Source organism: Echinops telfairi, unplaced genomic scaffold (assembly GCF_000313985.2).
Source record: "Echinops telfairi isolate 266 unplaced genomic scaffold, ASM31398v2 ScPeMD7_3533;HRSCAF=4204_0, whole genome shotgun sequence".
Classification (NCBI taxonomy): Eukaryota; Metazoa; Chordata; class Mammalia; order Afrosoricida; family Tenrecidae; genus Echinops; species Echinops telfairi.
In genome coordinates this window covers 62,524,236-62,546,179 of record NW_022107431.1, presented here as the reverse complement: position 1 = coordinate 62,546,179, position 21,944 = coordinate 62,524,236, and the positions used below count along the sequence as shown (strand labels likewise).

Below are 21,944 nucleotides of genomic sequence, written 5' to 3'. Positions count from 1 at the left end.
AGACTGATGTCATCCTGCAAGCTTCATTTCTAGAGCAAGAGCTAACCTGAAAAAGGCTCAAAGGGAGCACATTCCAAACAAAGGTGCTTCGCGGTTACCTGTAGGTGTATTTTTATGATGGTGTCGTTAAGAATGTGTATAACAGGGTATATTTCTAGAGAACTGGTTTTGAAAACATAGGAATGAAAAAGTAAAGAAGTTACTATTCATTAGTCAACTTGTAGTATAGTGAAGAACGGACTTACAACTATTTCCAGCAACAGGGTTCCTATAAAGAGGACACTGATGAAATCATTACTTGTGCAGAGGAAATGGACTTAAATTAGAGGGAAGTAGGGTTGATTCAAAAAACAGGAAGACAGTGCTGGCTCTGGGGAAATCTCGATAACATTAGATTGGGAGTTAGTAAGAACTTGGCATCTCCCTTCTTGCCTTCGTTATGCTACAGACTTTTCTTTCTTTTAAGCCCTTTCTGGCTTTTGTGTCTTTGCCTAGTCTGTGCCATCCCACAGTCGTGGCTATGTTTGGACCCACCGTTGCAGTCCCTGGGTCAAGCCATCTGATTGAGGGTCTTCCTCGTTTTTTTTGCTCTTTTGCTAGGCATGATATTTTTCTCCAAGGTTATGATCTTCTTGGTGATGTGTCCAAAATACAGAGGGAATCTTTGCATCCTTACTTCTAAGGAGTGTTCTGATCGTCCTTTCTCCAAGGCAAGCTTGCTTGTTCTTCACTCAACATTCTTGCCAACACCCGGATTCAAAGGCATCAATTCTTCAGTCTTCCTTACCCATAGTCCAGCTTTTGCATGCAACTGGGACAATTGGACCAGGGTCATCTGAGTCCTTGAAATGACATCTTTGCTCTTTAGTACTTGAAAGAGGTCCTTGCATCAGATTTGCCCAATGCAGTAAGTCCTTTGCTTTCTTGATCGCAGGGTCTGTGGGGGTTGATTGTGGAGCAAAATGTAATCTTGGACAGCAGCAATCTTTTCTCTGTTTATCTTGTTGTGTTTTTTGATCCCAGTTGTGAGGGCTTTTGTTTATTTCATGTTGAGTGGTAATCAGTACCGGAGCCTGTAGTCTGGTTTTCATCAGTAAGTGCTTTTAGTCATTTTTAGTTTTAGCCAGTTACATTGTGCCATCTGTATCCTGCAGGTTTAATGAGTCGTCCTACATTTCAGTGCTACATTCTTCTTTGTACAGTTCAGCTTCTCCAATTTTTTGCTCAGTGTACAGATGGAATAGTATGGTGAAAAGATGCAACCCTGACACACATTGTTCCTGGTTTTACATCATGCAGTACCCCTTGTTCTGCTCAAATAATTGCCTTTTGGTCTGTACAGTTTCCTCCAGGGCACAGTTAAGTATTTTTGCTAATATGGGTTTCACATCATGCAGTAGCCCTTGTTCTCTTCGAACAATTGCCTTTTGGTCTGTACAGTTTCCTCCTGAGCACAGTTAAGTATTTTTGCTAATATGAAAACTGGTCTCATCAAGCTCCTTTTGAATCAGGGCAATTCCGTGTGTGTCCGAAGAGAACTGTGCTTTGCAGGGTTTTCAGCGGTGATATTTTGGCATGAGATCACCAGGCGTTTCTTCTCAGGTGCCCCTGGATGGACTTGAACCTTCAACCTCTCCTTTAGCAGCAGAGTGTTTTAACCCTTTGTACCACTCAAGGATGCCAGCATTCATATAGTGTGAAGCAAATGCTGCCCCGAATTTCCTCTTTCTTTATGTTTTATCTCCTTAGAATGCAGACTTTTGGAGGTCAGTGGTGAAGCCTAGTGAGTTTGGGGGGGGGGCAGGGGGGCGGGAGGGGCAGGTACTCTGGACATCAATATGTATAAAGCCTGCCTTAATGAAGATTCAGTGTTTTTTTGGATGGATGTATGAATCACAACGGAATGATCTGTTTATATTAACGAGCAAGAGGTCATGCTTTCTGGTCTCGCTCCACTCGGACGGAAGTGCGGACTTCATTCCAAGTGCACAAGGTCTGCTTCCTTACTTGGAACGGAAAGCCTGCTTCACTGTAGAGATTAACTTCATTTCTAAAGAGACTCTGCCAATGATCTTTTAGAACTTGAACTTGAACTCGAAGTTCAGAAGGCAGACCAGTATGCACAAGGAAGATGGGCCAATGAATAGACCTCTCCCTGGGCCCTCCGAGGAGCGTTCCACTGGCCAGGCTGCTAGGTTCCACACGTGATATTTCTGAATTAGATTGTCGTGAGAAAGTATGTTTAGAGGTTTCACAAATATTTGACTTGTAAAAGCTGTGCATTTCACTTTATGGGATTAGGTTGAGCAAACAACGAACATCTTTTATGAGGTGGGAACCCTTCACAGTTGCCACTAAAGCACCTGAGTGTAAAAAAAAAAAAAAAAAGGAAAATGTTCTAATCCTTAGATCTCTCGCTTGGGGCGTCTGACAATCTAGCTCAGTTTTGAAGATTTGTCTTGGCGAGATAGTCGAGGGAGCTCACCTTCGATGTCATCCGCATACTTCCTGGCTCCTGTAGCTGGGGTGCTCACTGCGCGGATGCCGCCTGCTGCCGGGGTCCGTGACCTGTTCCCAGTGGTATCATCTTCGCCTTTCAGAATTTACCCAGGCTCTGTTCTTGTCTCCAGGGGCACTACCCACTATTCAGTAATCTATTGGCGAACCTCATCGGAACTCTTGGCTGCCTGATGTGGGACTTTGGGTGACAGTGTTATTTTCTCCTTCCTCTCTCCTGCCAGCTGGTGGCCCAGGCACCAGACCTGCCTGGAATGGAGGTGCCGGGATCCTTGGCCAGTGCAGAACACGGGACTCAGGAGCATTCAGGGGAGATGTCGAAATGACTCAAGCTGGGTGGTTTCTTTGTAGGACCTGAGCCGAAAGAAGAACTTATTGGGTGTCTGGAGTAGTGGGGAAGCTGGCCAGAACCAAAGCAAAATGAACAGAAACAAAACTGCAGAACCATCAGTTGCTGGGGATTGATTACAAAGCCTTGTGTTTTGCACAGTTGAACTGAATTCCACGGTCTTTTCAAGGCTGCTGCCTTTCTGCAGCAGATCACCAGGCCTTTCTCCTGAAGTGCCTCTTGGCAGGTCCAGAATATCAACCTCTCGGCAGTTACTAGTTCATCTACCCAGGGTCGCTTAGAGGAGAGGTAAAAAGCAGCAAACACAAAACACATCAAACCCAAACCCGAAATCAAGCCCATGGCCAGCAAGTCAAGTCCCAAGGGACAGGAACCCATGGCACAGATAGACGCCCTTGGGGCTTCCAAGTCTGTACTCTCGATGGAAGCCGACTGCCATGTTTCTGCTGGCGATGGGACGGGGAAGAGAAGACAAGCTGGCTGCTATCATTCTGACTCACGCCAACTTCATGTGTAACTAGAGTGGAACCGTTCCCCGGGAGTCTTCTTGATGGTGGCCTGTTCTTCCACCGCAGTCTTGGGTGGGTTTGACGCATTTTGATGAGTTGTTGTTGTGTTGCTGCATGCTGTTGAGTTGACGTGTCTGTCCTTTGCATTTGCTAGATCCCAGTTTTTTCCCTGCGAGTCAACAACTATTAGGTGATGTGGTATTCGTAAGCAGTTGCATCAATTATGTTTCCCCCTTATTCTTTTTATTGTTGTTGTTGTTAGTGTTTGCCTTTGCCTTTGTGATGTCTCTGCTCATCCCTTGGGGGTTCCCATAGTTCCTTTCAATAAAGCCCTTGTCTACCCCTCACTGACCAACAGCCTGTAGATCCCGTTTCTGTCTTCTAAAATAAACTCAGTGATTTTTTGGAGAGCCCTGCTTTTCTCTTTCAGATGTTAAGGTGAAAGTCCCACCAGCACCCCCATGTCATATCTTATGATTAGAAATTGCCTTAAGTATTTCTGGAGCAAGTACACTATTGTAACCATTAGTCTATACTTCCATTTTACATTTTATTTCATGTATCTTTAAAGTTACTTGGACTCTTGTGTTAGCTTTGCTAAATAGGCTCATTGTAAAAGGAAAATGTGCCCTGCAATAGTCACATGATCTGCTTATGACTGCGTCAAGACTTTCAGTGGGACACATTATGGATAAATTGTTTCTAAACTTGGCTAAAGGATGTGAATAAGTAGAAATAATGTCTCCACCTCCTTTAATCCCTAACAGGGGTCCTGGTAGCATAATGGGTGATGACTTGGTCTCAAGGTCAGTGTTTCAAACCCACTGATTGCTCTCTCGGGAAAAGATGAAACTTTCTGCTCCATAAAGATTGACAGAGCATTGGAAACTCAAAGGGGTAGTCCTACTCTGGCCTATAGAGTTGTGTTGGTAGAAATGGACCCAATGCAAGTGAGTTTGGTACTTTTTGGGATTTGGTTTTGAATCCGTAATAAAGCTGCCTTTTAGCACCTCCGTTTTAAAAATACTTTTGGCCTTCAGTACCTCTCAGTGGAACATTTATAGCACTTGAGGTCATCTGGCGGCTCCCAGAGCACTTTACAGCCTAAGCAGCCCACCACCTGGCCGCAGTCAGATTTTTCCTTCTGTTGCTGCTATTTTAGTTGTTCTCCTACCATTCTAAAGAACTTCTCCCTTTATTGCTGGTGGTGTTGTGATTACACATCGGGCTGTGATCTGCAAGGTCATCTGTTTGAAACCACCAATCACCTCATGGGGAAAAGATACGGCTCTCTACACCTGTAAAGAGTTATAGTCTCAAAAACCCACAGGTTCGTTTATGCCATGTCCTATAGGGTCATCATGAGTCAGGATTGACTCAGTGGTAGTGAGTGTTAATGTCTATAGGATCCTTGTTTGTGTATTGGTGATGCATCAGGCGGGGATGAATGGTTCAAACCCACTAGTTACTCACCAATAGAAGATGAGGCTATCTATTCCTGTACAATTTTACAACTTTGGAAACCCTTGTGAGTTTTGGGCAGTCAAAATTGACGCAATGGCACCATTTTGTTGTTGTTGTGTAGCATCTAAACAATCATCTTTTCACTTTTAGCATCTTCTTCCAGTGTTTGCCCCCTGCCTGCCAGCTGATTTATATCTCTGAAACCTCAGTGAGTTTTGAGATGATCTCTCTGCTTTATTGCAGAAATCACAAAGATTAAAACCTCCCAAACTCACTGCCACTGAGTAGATTTTGACCCATACTACTCCTATAGCACAGAACCGAACTGCCCCTTTTGGATTTCTGAGACCGTGAATCCTTCTGGGAGCAGAAAGCCTCATCTTTCTGCTACAGAGCAGCTGGTGGGATCTAACTGCTGACCTTGCAGTTAGCCATCTAGTGCATCACCCACGGCCAAGGTACGTCTGACTCCGTCACAAAGAAGAGTTTAGCAATAATGTCCATGTTTGTTCCACAAAATGCCATATAGTGAGCTATAGTCTCAAAAATAGTTTGTTTTTAAATCGAACTTTCCTTGTTTTAAGTAAGGAAAAATTGAGGTAAGGATGTATATAAAAGTCTTATTGAAGGGCGAGAGTGTTTTTCATAGGAAATAAGTGACATTCACATTCCATTGCCAATGTATTTAGTAGGATTCTAAAATTGAATTTTAAGAACTATTAATGCTCAATACTTTGTATTAGATCAGTAAGTACTTGTTACTGTGTAACGTGATAGACATGAGTCAAAGGCAATCTTCCCTATGACCAGAGGGCACTAGAAACTATAATCTAACATCCATCAGTGCCCTGGAGATAAGTGTTGACCTCCATTTAAATGCCTTTCCGAATCCAAACTTTTGAAGTATTTTGTTATATGTTGCATATGAGGGAGTCTGTATCTTAGTGTAAGTTTATCTGTTCTCATTAATGTTTGTTTAGGGAGTAGGGGTTATGTAATCTTGAGGTTCTGAACTAATAGAAAGCATGGGAGTTTGCTTTTAAAATGAGTTCAGGAGATTTGGGCGCATTGAAGACCTTGGGAATTAAAGACCTTTCTTAATTACATCTCAGAGAACTTGCTGAAAATTTGAAGAATTCCTCCGAGTTAAAGCAGGATCACAGCTTTGAACCGAAAAGGCAACTATTTTCTTTTAAGAGCATTAAAAACTTTTAAAAGCATTAACAATGAGTACATAGGAGACTGACAACAATTTAGCATACTGACACGTGCCTTTGAAGTAACCTGACCATTGTGAAACAAAAACCAAGTCCTAGACAGACCTGGTGAGGAAGCTGGGCTCCATCGTAGAGAAGAGCATCCTTAGGACAGTGGACCAGTGAGCACACTGTGGACAAAGCCAGGTGGGCTCTGAGAAACAGAGATGGGGCGAGGGTGGGATTCTCGTAAGAGTACAATAGAAAACTCAAAGCACTGGTGTGAACATGGGCCATGGTTACTTAAAGTGAAGGGAAGGTGGTGGGTGATCGCCATGGCAGTACGAAAAGGAAGTGAAATCCTTGCTGGGAGGGATGGTGAACCATAGCAGAACTGGGAGAGCGTGGGAAAGAGACCAAAGGAGGGCTCATGACTTGGAGTCTCAATCTGGGGGTTTTTTGGGCTGCTGAGAGGAACTGGAAAATTCCACCCATACCTAAGTGCTGATATCATTTTATGATCAGCCTCACACCAAAGGATTTGAACAGTTTGGTCAAACAGATCAACGAGTAGGTTTGAGCTGTTATAAAGAGCAAGAGGGAGATGGGCAAAAAATGATAACAGGGCAAGACATTGGGAAGTTTGAAGAGTTGTTAAATATACTGTATATACTCGAGTATAAGTTGACCCAAATATCAGCTGAGGCACCTAATTTTACCACAAAAGCTGCATAAAAATGTGCTAGAAAACTCAGTTGATACACAAGCATATACGGTACCGACAATCGTCTGCTCAGTAAACACGTGTTTCAAAATACATGTTAAAAAAAAAGTGTCAGGGAATATGTGCTAATAGACTATAAGCCAGTGCATGTGTGTGATTTAATATCAGTTACAGTCTGATACAAAATCAGCCCCTTTGTGTCATTCTGCTGTCTCTCCGTGAAGCCTACTTTCAAAAGTCTGAAGAAACAAGAGTTGAGTTAGAGAGGCAGGACAACTATCTTATTTATTTTGGGGTTTTCTGATGATTGATGGTTCTGTACTGTCTCCTTTCAAAAATTCCTATTTCTTTGTGGTTATGTGCATGGAAATAAAAGAAAAATCTTTGAAATTAAAATGAGGCTATAGTTTTAGAGACAGTAATAATTCAAGAATCAATAATTCAACAGCTCACAAGCATCAGCAACGGCAAGCAGTTTGCTCAGCACAGGGCAACTAAGAAGAAATCAACCAACAGGCCCACATACCAGGCAGATTCATTCAGTGGAGACACAAATGTGGGCAGGGCTTCACGGAATAGGATGTGGCCAAAGCAGTGGTGAGACTGAACAAGAGGAGAAGTCTCCTTTTGATTCCACACCCCCCCACCCCCTCCAAGGGAAAGGTTCCTCCGTAGGAAAGTGAGCAGTGACCGAGGGTTTGTGCTTAACAGGCAAAGTCGCCGCAGGTGTGCCCCTGGGTGGCTCTGCAGCTGACCTATAGCAGGAAAGGAAGGCGTCCTGGAGAAGAGTGGCAGGTATGGTGTGGGGTGGGTACAAGGGATAGTGACAGGTAGTGGAATGGAGTCGATGTGAAGACTCCATTGCTTACGCATTAATGCTGCGAGGTCCTGTGTGTAAGCTTCGTGGCAGATACTCTCATAACCGTCTCCTGATATTGCTTAGAACCCAAGAGGTCCTCAGCCACCCAGAAGCAGAGCTCAAAGACAGGAAGAGCCTTGGTCTGGTTGCCAGTGATGGCTGCCAAGAACTCTCTTTTTATGGGCCCTGTGTCTGCACTTCATTGGGAGGGAGGGAGGTTTTGGACTTTGCCTTGCTGCCTCCTGCCTTTCTCCTTTCTTTCTGTTCTGAATCTTCACACTCCTTTCTACCAGGCCTAGCTGTGGTGGTTTTTAAAAATGTTCTTTCTAGACATGCACGTGCACACACATCCATATATATATATATATATATATATATAAACAGCAACTATATATGGGTTGGTTTTGCCATATTTTCTTTAAAAGTGATAATGTTTTCAAGCAAAGCTCTTGACAGGTATTACTTATGGGCTTTATCTATCAACCAATCAATCTATATGTCTCTGTCTATATCTATATATCTAGATCTATATTTGGCAGTTTTCCTAATACAACATAAATGGAACCTGATTTGTTTCCTCATTGTTTTGCTGTATGTCAGTGTCCAACTAAAATTTGTAATTCAGCTCCCGGAGTTAGAAAAGATGTCTGGAATTCTGCAGAGGAGCCCCGCTGGTACAGTGGTCAAGTGTTCTGCTGCTAAACAAAGGGTCAGTGGTTTGAAGCAAACCCACAAGCAACCCTTGAAGTGGCCTGGCAATCTGTCCCATACAGGTTACAGCCTGGGAGCCCGGTGGGGCTGTTCGAATCTGTTGAGTCAGCATTGACAGGCACATAACAACCACAGCATAGTTTTGTAAGTGTTACTCCTGGTTTTGTTTTTAAAGAGAATTGTTGAAATTATACACATTTGCCATAATTTCGACCACCTTTCAGAAACTGATGTGGAAAGACCAGAACTTGCCCTGATGTCTTTTCGTAACTTTAGTTTTCAGAGTAATTTAAGTGATAGGAACCAGTGGGAGAATTCAGAATGCTTCCAATTTCTTTGCATTATGAATAAGCAAGTTCAAAAGATATTTGGGCAAATGTTGTAGGGGGGAACAACCCCAAATTCAAGTGTATTTTATAGACACTCCTTTATTAAGTCTTCAGTAGGAAAAAGATAAGACAAAGATAAAAAATCATTCCGATGAGGGAGACCATCAGCCTGAGGGCACAGTGCAGCCACATGACAATTATAGATCATGGGAAACAAAAAGTCATCACAGTCATGGCCATGATGGGGACATACAGACACATGCACATTAGAAAAGGTCACAGGATTGATTTGGGGGTATGAGCCATGTTCATTTGGCCCTGGCATTCCAATGTCCATTAAGCACACAGCCAGGTAAATCTCCTATCTTCCCTTTCCTGGTCCAGATCCAAACCCCAAAAACCCATGCTATCAAGTCAACTCTGACTCCTAGTAAGTCTGTAGGACAGAGTAGAACTCTTCCTTTGGGTTTCTATGGTTATAGATCTTTCTGGAAGTAAAAAGCCTCATCTTTCTCCTGAGGATCTGCTAGTGGATTCAAACTGCTGACCTTGTAGTTGGCAGCCCAATGTGTAACTCACAGGGCCACCAGGGCTCCTACCGAGCCTGTTGGGTTAGGGGTTATTTTCTACTTTCAAACGCACTCTGCCAGAGGGCAAAGCTTTTTCCATTGCTGGTTATCGGTCAGAGAGGACACAATGGGAGCAGAATTAGTGTCAAGACTGAAGATGGAGTTAAGCTCTCCACAGTAAACCACCGTCTTCAGCAAATCAAGTGCCTAGCATTTAAGTTCTAACACAGACCGAAGGAATGAGACGGTGCAAACATGAGACTGAAAGGTGCAGATTTGTGCTGCCCAGGATGTGTTCAGTAACACCACCATTTTTTTTTCAAGATTTCTGATTTAACTAGCTTTGGCCTAAGGCAAGAACTAAGAAACCCCAACTGTCCCTGCTATCTTTTTGCAATTGTTGTGATGAGATTCGTGTGTCTTGGGGAAGGCACAGCCAGTACTCTGTGTACGTGGATGAACGAGAGCCCTGAATGTAGACAGGGATGCCAAAGACAGCCTTTGTTCACATGTCCGCTTGCACCTCTTGCTTCCCCAGCCCAACTCTGTTGTCTGGGGCAGAGGTGGCTGCTGTTTTCATCTATGCATCCTTCCTTTTGAGCGCACTCATCCCTCCAGACTTTGTCTGGAGCCCTCATCCCTTTGGGGAGCACTCATCCCTCCCTGTCTTCTGTGCCTTTGACAACTGTCCCAGTGAACCAGCTACCACATTTGAAAAGTGGCTATAGTAATATCAAGCTCAGAGCCTTGTTGACCCAGTGGTTAAGTGCTAGCCTGCTGACTGAAAGTCAGCATTTCCAACCCATAAGCTGTTCCATGAGAGAAGGTTATGGCAATTTATGTCCACAGAGATGAATTCCAACACACTGTCATCACATAGATTCTGACTCACCGTGACCTGCTGATAGCCCTGGAAACCCTGTGGGACAGTTCTGCCCTGCCTTAGGGTCGCTGTGAAATAGAATTCACTCAGTGACAATGGACTTGGGCTTTGGGCTTCCTCCTTTATGCCTCCCCCTAACCCCTCACATCGTGATGATCAAAAGTAGATGGACGTTCTTCAGAGCCCAAATAATTGTGACTTCATCTAAATTATGCTTGCTTGTTAAGGCTGATGACAAAGTCACACACAAGTAGTACTATAACTGGTGCAAGTGACTTCTTTTAAAAGAAAAGTACAGTGAAAACAAATGTATTTTATTCGTTTCCCTCCCCCCGAAAATAAGATGGGATAACATAAGGAGTGGGAGAAGTACATTTACATGAAGCGCAATGATTAGTATACTCTTCAAATGACAGTCCTGGGCTTGGGGGGAAGAGATGATGCCTTCTCTCCCTGAGTTCTGAGGGCCCCTGGGGATGGAGGGTGCTGAAGGGGGTGTTGATGTGGTATGGCTTTCTAATCAACTTCTCCCTGCTTTCAGAAATTGTCAGTGCTCTTTGTTCCTGAATGTCAGAGCCACTTGTAATAATTACTGCTTTCAGCTTCACAATTGGAGGCATTCACTTCCATGAGGGGGTGGGTGACGTGGGTCATTCATAGGACACAGTTTTTCATAGCCATTCAAATTCAGTGTATTCTAATGGACAAGTCATTGTACAGTATTAATAGCTTTACCCTCTCACAATGACAGCGGTTATTTCTCTAATAACACTGCAGAAATAAAGGAGAAAATCCACGTCAAAAATATGATTTTGTTTTATTTTTTAAGACAGAAAATGTAGATGGGAAAGCAGAGTGCATTTTTTAACTGTTCTTAAAATTTTAATTTGCTTCAAAATAGTTTTTGCTAAAAGGGTTATAGTTAAACTCATGCCCAGCATGACACAACACACCACAGTTGATTTTTTGCGTTGGAAAAGGCTTCCTGTGCGTTTTATACAGGTCTGATTTGATTGCTAAATGTTTTTTCTTTTCTTTCCTAGATAAGTGTAGTGGCCATTTAAAAAAATGCTAATTATAGATTGCATCGAAGAGATCTCTTTTGGTTTTGCTCTGTGCGGTGCAAACACAGAGTGATTGGAGTGTTTGAGAGGAGAAGGGATCTGCCTGCTCTTGTCTATTTGCTCTAATAAAAAGACCCCGGGAGAAGAAATAAGGACAGTGATTTTGGTTCTTTACTCTCTGACATTAGAGAAGAATTAGCCCCAGGCCCGATGGCCTCATCTAGAAAACGATGGGAGAGGATGATCCCGTTCTAAGTTTATACTTCAACAAATGGCGGCTCCATCTCAGACATCTTAGTCATCATGGTTCATGATAAGCCATGATCTGAGTACGAACTTTCCATTTGCTTTGTTGAAAGGTAAAAGCACAGCAGGGGCAAAATCAAGTGGTTATTCTTCGGTCTGCATCCTCTGGCACTTTTTGTCATCCACTGGAAAGATATGTAGGCGAGGAGCAGGAGAGGAATCCCACGCTTTTTTAGAAAGGACCGAATGGGGGAAACGAAACAAAGTATGCCTTCCATCATCAGGCTTTAAGAAAGATGTCAGGAGTATTAAAAACAATTTTCTTTAAGTATAGCGATGAAAGTCTCATGAGATCCTGTGAGCTGCTATTGAGTTGCCCCTCACCCCGTGCACAAAGAAACACAATGCTGTTGGGTCCTTGCCATCCTTCAAGGTGTGGTAGACCCACCTGTAATGACAAAAGCCAAAGACACTGCCATTGAGTCGATTCCAACACATAGTGACCTTACAAGACAGAGTAGACCTTAGCGTTTCGGAGACTAAATCTTGCCTCATCTTTTCCCATGGAACAGCTGGTGGATTTGAACTTCCAGCCTCGCAGGGAGCAAGCAGCCCAACACTTAACACACTATGCTACTGGGGCTTGGAAAGCAATGCATGTCTTCACATACACTGGCCAACAGGGAACCCAGGGAGAACGGCGACCCCTGATACATCACAGATGAATATGCAAATGATTGGGAAGGTGGGAGTTTTTAAATGATGGTTTTTGCCGTTTCCATTAGTGTCTAAACCAAACTCACTGCTATTGACTCAGTTCTGTCTTACAGTGACTCCATAGGACAGAGTAGAAGTGCCCTTGTGGGTCTCCGAGGCTACAACTCTTTACAAGAGGAGAGAGCTTCGTCTTTCTCTTGTGGGGCGGCTGGTTGTTTCGGACGGCTGACCTTGTCACCGACCATGCCACCAAGGCACCTCGGTTGTTCTAGTATAAATATGGATACATTATTGGAATACGGCCCAGTTTTGATGGAAGGCCACAGAGTTAAACTAAAAGAAGAGAAAGTAGGTCAAGAAAATGTGACGGTTTCTTTCAACAGGGCTTGCTGGAACATTGCCCACAGATGTGAAAAGTAGATCTTTAGATCTATTAGGTGTTAAGAAATTTTTTAAAAGTCTAGAGTAATTATTTTCAAAGTGTGGTCTGTGAAAATGTGGAGATCAGGGTTCTAAGAGAAAAAAAACTATTTTTATAAGAGCACTAAGTTGTTATTTACCCGTTTAAATGCTTATTTTCTCATGAGGAAGCAGTTGCGTTTCCCAGAGACTATATGCTGTGTTAGAATGCAGAAAGACTGAGTGCAGAGCAGATGGGAGACTCCTGCTGTCTTCTACTGAGCCAAATATTAAAGATGCTTTTAAAAATGTAAGGCAATGCAACTTACTGCACGACTTTTAGAAGGGGAGTGGGGAGAGGGGAGTGTTTTCCCCAAATTGTTATTTTTAGTACCGTTTTTAAGTGAATTAATATTTATTTTTTCTGTTGTAATTGCTGATACTATAAAGCTCAATAGTGCAAAGGCATAAGCATAAGCTCTTTTTAAAAAAACCCAAAGGAACCAGACCCAATGCTGTCAAGTCATCACCTCTCGCTCACAGCAACTCTATGCAGTGTTTCCAAGGTTTGGAGACCAGACAGGCTCACCTTCCCTCTCAGAGAAGCTTGTGTGTTTGAACCATTGCAATTAGAGTCCTGTGTTTACCTAACATGGGCACCAGGATCCTTATAAACTGTTATGGTCCTTTAAAAAAGTTAAATGACTGAACTATTGAATTTTATTATATGTAAATTAGGTACCAGTAAAACTGTTGGTAAAAAAAGTGTCAGACTATAAAGTTCCAGAGGATAAGTGATTTATCCTTATCCAGAGGATAAGGATTAGAGGATAACTTAACCTTAGAAGGGACAAGAATGTTCTCATTCAACCATGGGAGGACTCTTTTGAAGCCCCCTCATATAGTTAGCAATTTGGATTTTAAGAATGGTATTAACTTGAGTACCCTCTTCATGGTTGTTATTTAGGACATTTGGGTAGAAATTTGAAACTGATCGCTCACCCCCAAATCTATGAGCACAGTAGTCAAGGCTATTAGCAATCTTTCCACTTTATGGCTATAGGTTTAGAGAAGTTAGTGACTCTCACAAGGTTATAAAGCTGAGTAGATTTAGAATTGTAGTTTGCCAATTCTAGCTTTCAGTCCCATATGTTTCCATTTCATTTTGCTCCCACAATGATATCCTTGATTCTAGAAAGAGTCATCAGTCAGCCTGCACCCTTCTGGTGTAAACCACAGCAGAGTGCCTGTCAACCACTCCCATTTTGTGAAGCATACAGTGTGTTAGACCAGGATAATACCCTCTGAAACAAATAGGAGTTCCTGCATGGTGCACACGTTTAACTGGCTTGGTTGCTGATTGAAAGGTTGGAGGCTGAGATCTATCTGTAAGTGCCTATGAAGAAGAAAAACCTGGTTGATCTTCCCAAACCGACTCTGACACACATGGGGCCATCATGAGTCTGGGTTGACTCGAGGCAGCTGATTCAGAAATAAACAGACAATAAATAACCTAACACACAGCACACCATGAAAACTCACTGCCATGGTGCCGATTCCGACGCATAGTGATCCTATAGGACAGAGTAGAAATGTGCCTGTGGGTTTCTGAGACTGTAGCTCTTTATGGCTAATAGAGAGCCCTTTATGTTCACTGAGCAGGTTGAAAAACAAACAAACAAACAGTTTCAAAAAAGCAGGGAAAAAGCAGTATGCCTGAGGAAAGCACTACTTTTTAGAAACACGGCATGGATGCTGGCAATATGGGAATGAAGGACTGGGTCCATCTATGAAGCCTGGTGAATATTTGCTGGCGATGTTAGGGAACAGAAAAAGGCCATTGTAATGTGCACAGTGACCTAGGAAGCAGTTCTCTATGGAGCAACACATGGTAACGTCTTTTCTGCTTAATTCTGCCATTCGAGTTGTGAAAGACAAGATGCTGGCGTTTGTGGAGAGTGACCCTCAGATATTTATTAGGGAGGAGAATTCGGGAAGGGGAGTGAAGGAGACAAGAATGTGGCATAATCACTTGCCAGCCAGTCTGGTGGGAGTAATATGTAGGTGCTGTAGTATCAACTGTTTCTTGAATGATTTCAGCACCCTATTTCTGCTTGGAATGTTCTTTTGGAAATAGCAAACATTACTGCTCTGCAGTTCATTATGTCTAGCAGATGTTGCTTTATGTTCCTCAACCCAAATGCATGTGGTGTCACGGAACATCCTCAGAGGAACAGGAGAGAAGAAAGCAGCTAGTTGGCTGTGGCCGTGACAGGCAGCATTCAGCAGCTGTGAGAAGAGCCAGACTTGCAACCAGAATCAGCCTGGGCTACACAAGGGGATGGGTCCTAAGAACGAGGAATGTGACATTCACTTTAATTAAACAGTCTTCAGATAAGATTTTGCAGAAAATAGAAATGATGTGGCAGACTGGCTAAGGAGGGTAATTTATTACTGGATGCCTATTCTCCGCAACTTAATATTTCAGAAAAAACTGTGTTCTTGCAACATTTACCTGTGGTTAAAAAAAAAAAAAAGAGGTGGGGGAGAGTAAAACAAACCTCCCCAAAGCCCCACTTTCCACAATTCACTATCTCCAGGTTATCATAACCCTGTTCAGTGTCTGAATCTTATTAAAGTCAAAATATTGTGTCGATTCGTCAGTACCACATTATTAGAGTTTTGCTTTATGCATGTTTTGAAAGCCTGGCTTGATATAGAATAGATGGTATATTTATGTAACAATGCCCTTGCAGTTTTCCACATGTGCTATCTTAATGGAAATTTACTTATGGGAAAATCCTTGCCAAAATAAACACATTCTTTCAGGAGGGAAAGGCTGAATATACTTCTAGTTCAGCTGCACCTCCTTCCTCTGAGCAGATAAACCAAATTCTTTGGCGCTGGCCATTATACTTCCGTCAGTTCACAGTATGCACGCAGTCTCCCATGGGGCTAAGTGTCCCACAGACACAAATAAGGTCGCTTGGCTTGAACTGTCATTCCAGATAAAACCAAAACAAGGGCTACGCATCTAATGTGACAGAGAAAAGCAAACTGTCAGTTGATTTTAGCTATTCTGTTGATCTTCTAATCACAGGAAATAAATATGTATATTATGTATTTATATTTGATTTTGTTTTTTGAAAGAGAAGAATCATTCTCTCATTCACATTTTAAATTTAGAACCAGGAGGGTAAACTCTAATGGGAAACCAGGGGACCCTAGTGGCGTAGTGGGTTAGACATTGGATTATTAATGTCAAGGTCAGTAGTTCAAATCAAGAGCTACTCCCAGGAAGAAAGTTGATTCTGTGTATCTGCTTCCATAAAGAAACCCTGGGAACAGTTCTGCTTTGCCCTGTAGGATCATTGTGGCACCATGGCAGTGGGCTTGGGTTGGGTTTGGGAAGAGAGAAAAGGGAAGGAGGGTGGGATGCAGATGCAGACATGAACTCTGTCGGACTGGGGCCAGGGAGGGCAGAGAACCCAAACCAAAAGTACTGCCATCGAGTTGGTTCAGGAAGAAACCCTGAATTAAGTGATGGAAGAGCAAGCAATGGGCAAAAGAAACTTGAGGAAAGAGATCCACACAAACATGTCCGCACATCCTCCTTTGGTCCCTCATCCTCACACTTGCCCATCATGAACCCAGGTTTGCCACTGCGGAGAGATTGAATTGTTTGTTCACTTTTGCAACCAGACTGCATGAAGTGGGAAGTCAAGGCAGAAAGAATCATTTTTACTGGACGAACACTGGCCTTTTGGTACATTACAGTGAAATACTCGGCTATATTGCATTTGTTTGTTGCAATAGCCAATGGGATTATTTTACTTTTTCTAACAAAGCAGTTGGAATGAAAAGTTATGGGTAAAGTGATTGTCTTCCATATAGAGTCCCACAATCCAGCTACTCTAAATCAGTTATGGGAAAGACCAGTTTAAACATGGAAATGTTCACGCTCTACTAAAACGCATTTGTTTTACTTTAAACACATGCAGTCTGTAAAACCAAGTTAGCAAAGCAGTATTTCCCAGACGTTTTTCTTCTAGGAATATCCCGTGTATTCTTGAGTATAAGCCGACATGACTACCAGCCCAGGCACCTAATTTTACCACAAAAACTGCATAAAAAATGAGCCGAAAAACTTGGCTTATACATGAGTATGTACAACATATATATATAAAGAACTAACCTGAAATTATATCTAGATTACTAATTATTGTCCCTCTTTGTTGCATTTTTAAAAATGTTTGAATGTAGAAGACTCCAATGTCGGATTCCTGTTCCATAATTTCATAATTACCCATTTTTTTCTCTTTGTGAAAAAATAACACATTTAAGCTTTCTGTTATGCTGAATTTTCATTATGTTTTTTACTTCCAATTTAGAAGTTTGTGGATTGTGCTAAAAATGTTCTATTTGAAGTTATAAAAACATCATCGATTTGATTTTTTTTCCCTCACTGACAAAATCAAGTTAATTCTTAAGTGGTAACTCACAATTGGCTTGAATGAGATTTTATCATGTTTAAAATGAATATATTAAAATATTAGTACACTTATAAGTAAAGATGAAAAGTTGTTCTCTGTGTGGACAGTGACAACAAACTTAATAACGTGCCCTCCTGTGTGTAATTCACGTCCAAAATTAAAAAGTAAATTAAAATCATGCTTCCTTCTTTGGTTACAGAGACTTGAGTTTTGCAGATAAATATAAATGCTAAGTATTGTATGTGGCATGGAATTTAACCACAAAATAAGTAATAGCCTGTAATCAAGATCTATCCTGCTGCTTCCTAAGAACAAAGTTTCACATTTAAAAGTCTTAAAATAATTTTCCTGGACTGTAAATAGGAAAATAATTGATCATATTGGTGATCGTTCTTTACCATACTTCACTGCCATTTTGCAGAGGTCAATTGGCTTGAACTATTTTTCTGTCCTTTATTTTAGTGACTGGCCATCTGCTTTACTAAGTAGGACTCACCAAAGTTTTATTTTCTGGAAAAGCAGAATGAAACTTTAGCTTAGAGCATGTTATAAAAATCAATAGCCCCTCAAATAGAGTTTCAAAGTACTTATTTCTCTCGCTTTGATAAAGCGAACTTACAGAGTTTTCTGACCTCGTGCTGTGATATTTTAAAAATGGTACTACTTCTTGCTGTACTAAAACAGACTATCTTCTCTTTTGAATTTATAGTCGCAGATATGGCCAATACACCATGAACAAGGAAAACACCACCAAAGTATCGGAGAAGTCAACATTTAACCGATCGAACTCACAAGATTCTTTGGATGAAGTATCTATGGAAGACTATTGGACAGAACTTAAAAGTATCAAGGACAATAGACAAAAAGATCAAGCAGTGGTGGTTGTCAAAGAGCCTGATGGTAAAAGCTAAATAATACACACACACCCCAAATATATAAGTGGGAAAGAATGCATGGAAAAGAAGAGGACACGGATTGGGGGGTGGGGGATTGAAACTTGGATAACCTGAAAGACAATGTTAGTTACCTGTCACCTTGGAAATTACTTGTTTTTGACAGAGTTGAGATTATAGCTGGCCAAACAAAGGTGACAAGAGTAATTCACTTGGGCCTAGATGTGTATAGACTCTTGCTGGTGAAAAGGTATTCGACCCTAGAGGCTCTTTGGGCTAGACTTGATTGTTCAGATCATTTATTCTCCCCTTAAATTCCTTCTGTGAAATCCTAGCCTTGTGTTCATTTGGCACCTCCATGAGTATACCTAGGAATGGGAAGCTCAATACTTCTCAGTAATGCCATTTTGCAGTGGTCAATGGCTTGAACTATTTTTCTGTTCTTTATTTTAGTGACTGGCCATCTGCTTTACTAAGTAGGACTCACCATAGTTTTATTTTCTGGAAGAGCAGAATAAGGCTATTCAACTTTAAATATTTGAAAATGGTTATCTTTTTTCCTAGCCAAGTTCTTTTAGAAGGAAATACACACTCCTTCACACACCAATATTTGTGGGGGTGTTGTCAGAGATATCTGTCTTGGTCCTTTTATCTTTGCAAGCTGGATTCTTCCTGATTGGGTGAGAGGCCGCAGGGTAAATGGACTAGCCTAAGATGATCAGGTTGGACGATGTAAAACGGTACTCAATTTTTTAGCCTCTCTATTTGCTTCTTTCTCTCTTTTGCCCATAATTTCGCCAAAGCCACTTTCCATCCAGAGTCCACTACAATCTCCACCATTATGCTTGCCATTTTGGAAGAAAAACCAAGCCCTTTACATTTCTCAAATTTCATGCATTGTTTTCTTACCACTTACATCCCGAGGTCACCAAGTCTTACACACCCAATTTTATCATCGATTCTCTGAGTTCTCTTTCTATGCGTTATGGCATCCATAGCACTTAAACTTTGTTTATAATTTATATAAACGCTAACTAGATAAGAGGTACTGTTAAAACCAGCCACGGAGTTTTATCTCTCAATGCAATGCCTAGTAACTAAATGTTTGGGGTCTGTTGTTTAAGCAGCTAACTCTGTGTACATACATTTTTCTCCCTTGCTAAAATATTGCATTGAAACCTACCAATGGTACTTTAAAAGGAATAATTGGGAATATCCTTTAATGTTTCTTACGTGTGTGTATAATCATCTTACTCTTTAGTTTCTCTTTATTTCTCAGGTACATTCTTTGTAAAGGTGAGTTTATCATAATTATTAGTAGCTCTCACACTTGATGTCTGTTTTTGGAGAAGCATACAAATGATCTGCTGAATAAGGAGAGAAGGTGTTGGGAAAAACAACACTCAAGCCTGATTTAGATTACATGATGGTTTGTCATCAACTGTTTCATAATTCTTCGAGGTTAAGATAAGTACATATATTACTGCTAAATGAGGTGACCTTCCGAGAGCCTGTGATTTTCCACGGCTCGGCCCCTTCTTTAGCTCTGCGCTGTTTGAGTCTTGCTTTTTTGATGTAACAGGTGACTCTTCTAGTAATCTTGTTTGTTGCCCTTGGCCTGGCAATGCCGTTTTTTTCTGGCTACTTGGTTTTATGCACCTGTATTGAATTCTATCCTCACAGCATTAGTAATGACTTACTTTTCATTTCAATAAACCAGTTCTTGTTGCCTGGCATGCAGTTTTGAAACCAATGGTATGAATAATTGAGTTTTTGCCCTCAAGCAGTTGATAGTATAGCAGGATAGACAGGCAAACCAACAGCGTTATACCAAGTGTTACAAGCCTGACAGCACTGTGCAAAGCTCTTCCCATCTCCCATTCTCCCTCTTGGTTTCAAGGTGGCCAGAGCACTGTGTTTGAGTTGACAGGTGAGGAAATAGAGCTTGCTTGAGGCTAAATGACTGGTGCCAAGCTACTGTGGCCATGAAGGTGCAGCGAGGAGTTATAAATCCCCGTCATTTGTGCGCTAAGTCTTTGCACTTTCTCTTATCTCTCTCACTTAAAAACATAGTTCTTGGAGTCAATCAATTCTAGCTCTCTTTCTCTTTGGTGCTAATTTGACCCTACATTGTATTTGTTTTACTATTATCTTTAGTATTTTGAATTGATTCTGGTATCGAATTAGTTTCCTATAAGCTCTTTTCTGAAAAACCGTCTCTTATGTTTTTCCTTAATTTGTTAAAATAATATAAATCTGATGTGCTGAGTGGGAGGATTAAAAAATTAATTTGGAATTGATTCGTTTCTCGTGCCCAGATGCGCTTTATGTCTTCCCACACTCCGTGTCAGCTACAGTGAACAGAAAATGAGCATCTCCGTAAATTAGGGTTGGACTCTGGGGTATTAAGACTGGCTGAATGTAAGTGAAGAAACTGGGCTTTTAATGCATGTCTTCAGCATTAACTTCCATCTGTAACTCAATGCAAGCAAGTTATTGTATTGTTTGCTCCTCTCTGGCAAGGCAATGATATGTTCTTCCTAGTTCATTTGCATGGACGTGATAGAGGTTAATTATATGTGAAGCCACTTACATTTTTTAATTGCGTATATATGAAATGGATCTAAAATTTGATATCTTTGTGGCTGGAGCGGATGGCAGTTGGCCGAGCTTCAGATAATGATCATTAGCACTGTGGTTTGGTTGAGAGAGAAGCATTTTGACAGCTTACACGATGTGAAAGTCCTCATATTGTTCAAATGCAAACACGTTTTTTTCCTGTGCTGTCTTAGAGGGAGAACTGGAGGAAGAATGGCTGAAAGAGGCCGGTTTGTCCAATCTCTTTGGAGAGTCCTCTGGCGATTCTCAAGAAAGCATGGTGTTTTTATCTACATTGACTCGGACCCAGGCCGCAGCTGTTCAGAAACGAGTAGAGATGGTCTCTCAGACTCTGAGAAAGAAAAACAAACCGCACCAGATCCCGGACGTCAGAGACATATTTGCTCAACAGACAGAGTCAAAGGAAAAAGTGGGTTTTTAAATTTTTGTTTCATTATGTTAAGGCAAAGAAATCCATCATTGCTTGGAATCACCTGGCCCAAACCAGTGTAGTTCAAACCATTATAAACTTCATAAGCACCTATTATATTCAAGCACAAGAGCACCCAGCTGCCAATTCCCTGCTCATTTAGAGGCTAATCTGTTGGGGCAAGCTCATCTGATACACTTCTTTGGGCTTGATGTGGTTTTCAACACTTCCTGTTCTTGTTGATTCCATAGTGGTGTTCATTTCTGATGTATTTTGTCATTGTGGCTTGCCCTCTTGAATTGTTGTTATGTGGTTTTCAATGTATGAAATCCAGGATTTATGAACCCATGGAGACAACAAGTAGAATAAGGATTCCTCGGGAGTAGGGGATACAGTGGGGCGGGGGAGGAGGTAAAAGAGAGCTGATATCAAGGAGTCAAGAAGGAAGAAACTGATTTTGAAACTGATTGTAGTAGCAATTGAACAAGACTACTTGATGTGATTGAACTAGGGAATGGTATACTAACTGTCAGAGCTCCCAATAAAATGGTTTTGGAAAGAATATTAAGCAAGAGTAGAATGCAGTGTAAGACTCCTCATATTAGGGAAAGATAGTACCTTTGGTGCATTAGAGGTGGGCCTAACCCCATGAGGATAATAGAGGAGACTGCACACACCACATGGTTACCAATTAGTAAGTGTGGAAAAGTAGGTTGTAGGTGATTGTTACCTTTAGTGTTTCATGGGCTCTTTTCAGAACGATGACATGTCGAGAGTGAGGGAGCTAATTGAAGCTGAATGATGAGGGAACCCTGCGATATGAAGAACTTCCCTTCCCAGCACTAAGCATGCTGCATCGCACACAGAAGATGTCAGTACATATTTGTGAAATGATTCCTTGATCATTGGAAGCTAGTGGAATCTGAAAGGAGCCCTGGTGGCATAGCGCTTACTCATTGGGCTGCTAAGTCAGCAGGTCCTGAATCACCAGCTG

General features: G+C 41.7%; 1 protein-coding gene across 1 annotated transcript in view; it reads left to right on the top strand.

The window, feature by feature from the left end:
* ARHGAP18 (Rho GTPase activating protein 18) overlaps window positions 1-21,944 on the top strand; it is a 140,679-nt gene that overhangs the window by 61,565 nt on the left and 57,170 nt on the right. The window contains exons 2-3 of the mRNA XM_004702222.3: window positions 17,739-17,929; window positions 20,715-20,950. Of these exons, the coding sequence (XP_004702279.1) occupies window positions 17,739-17,929; window positions 20,715-20,950 (427 nt within the window). The remainder of the gene's footprint in view (window positions 1-17,738; window positions 17,930-20,714; window positions 20,951-21,944) is intronic.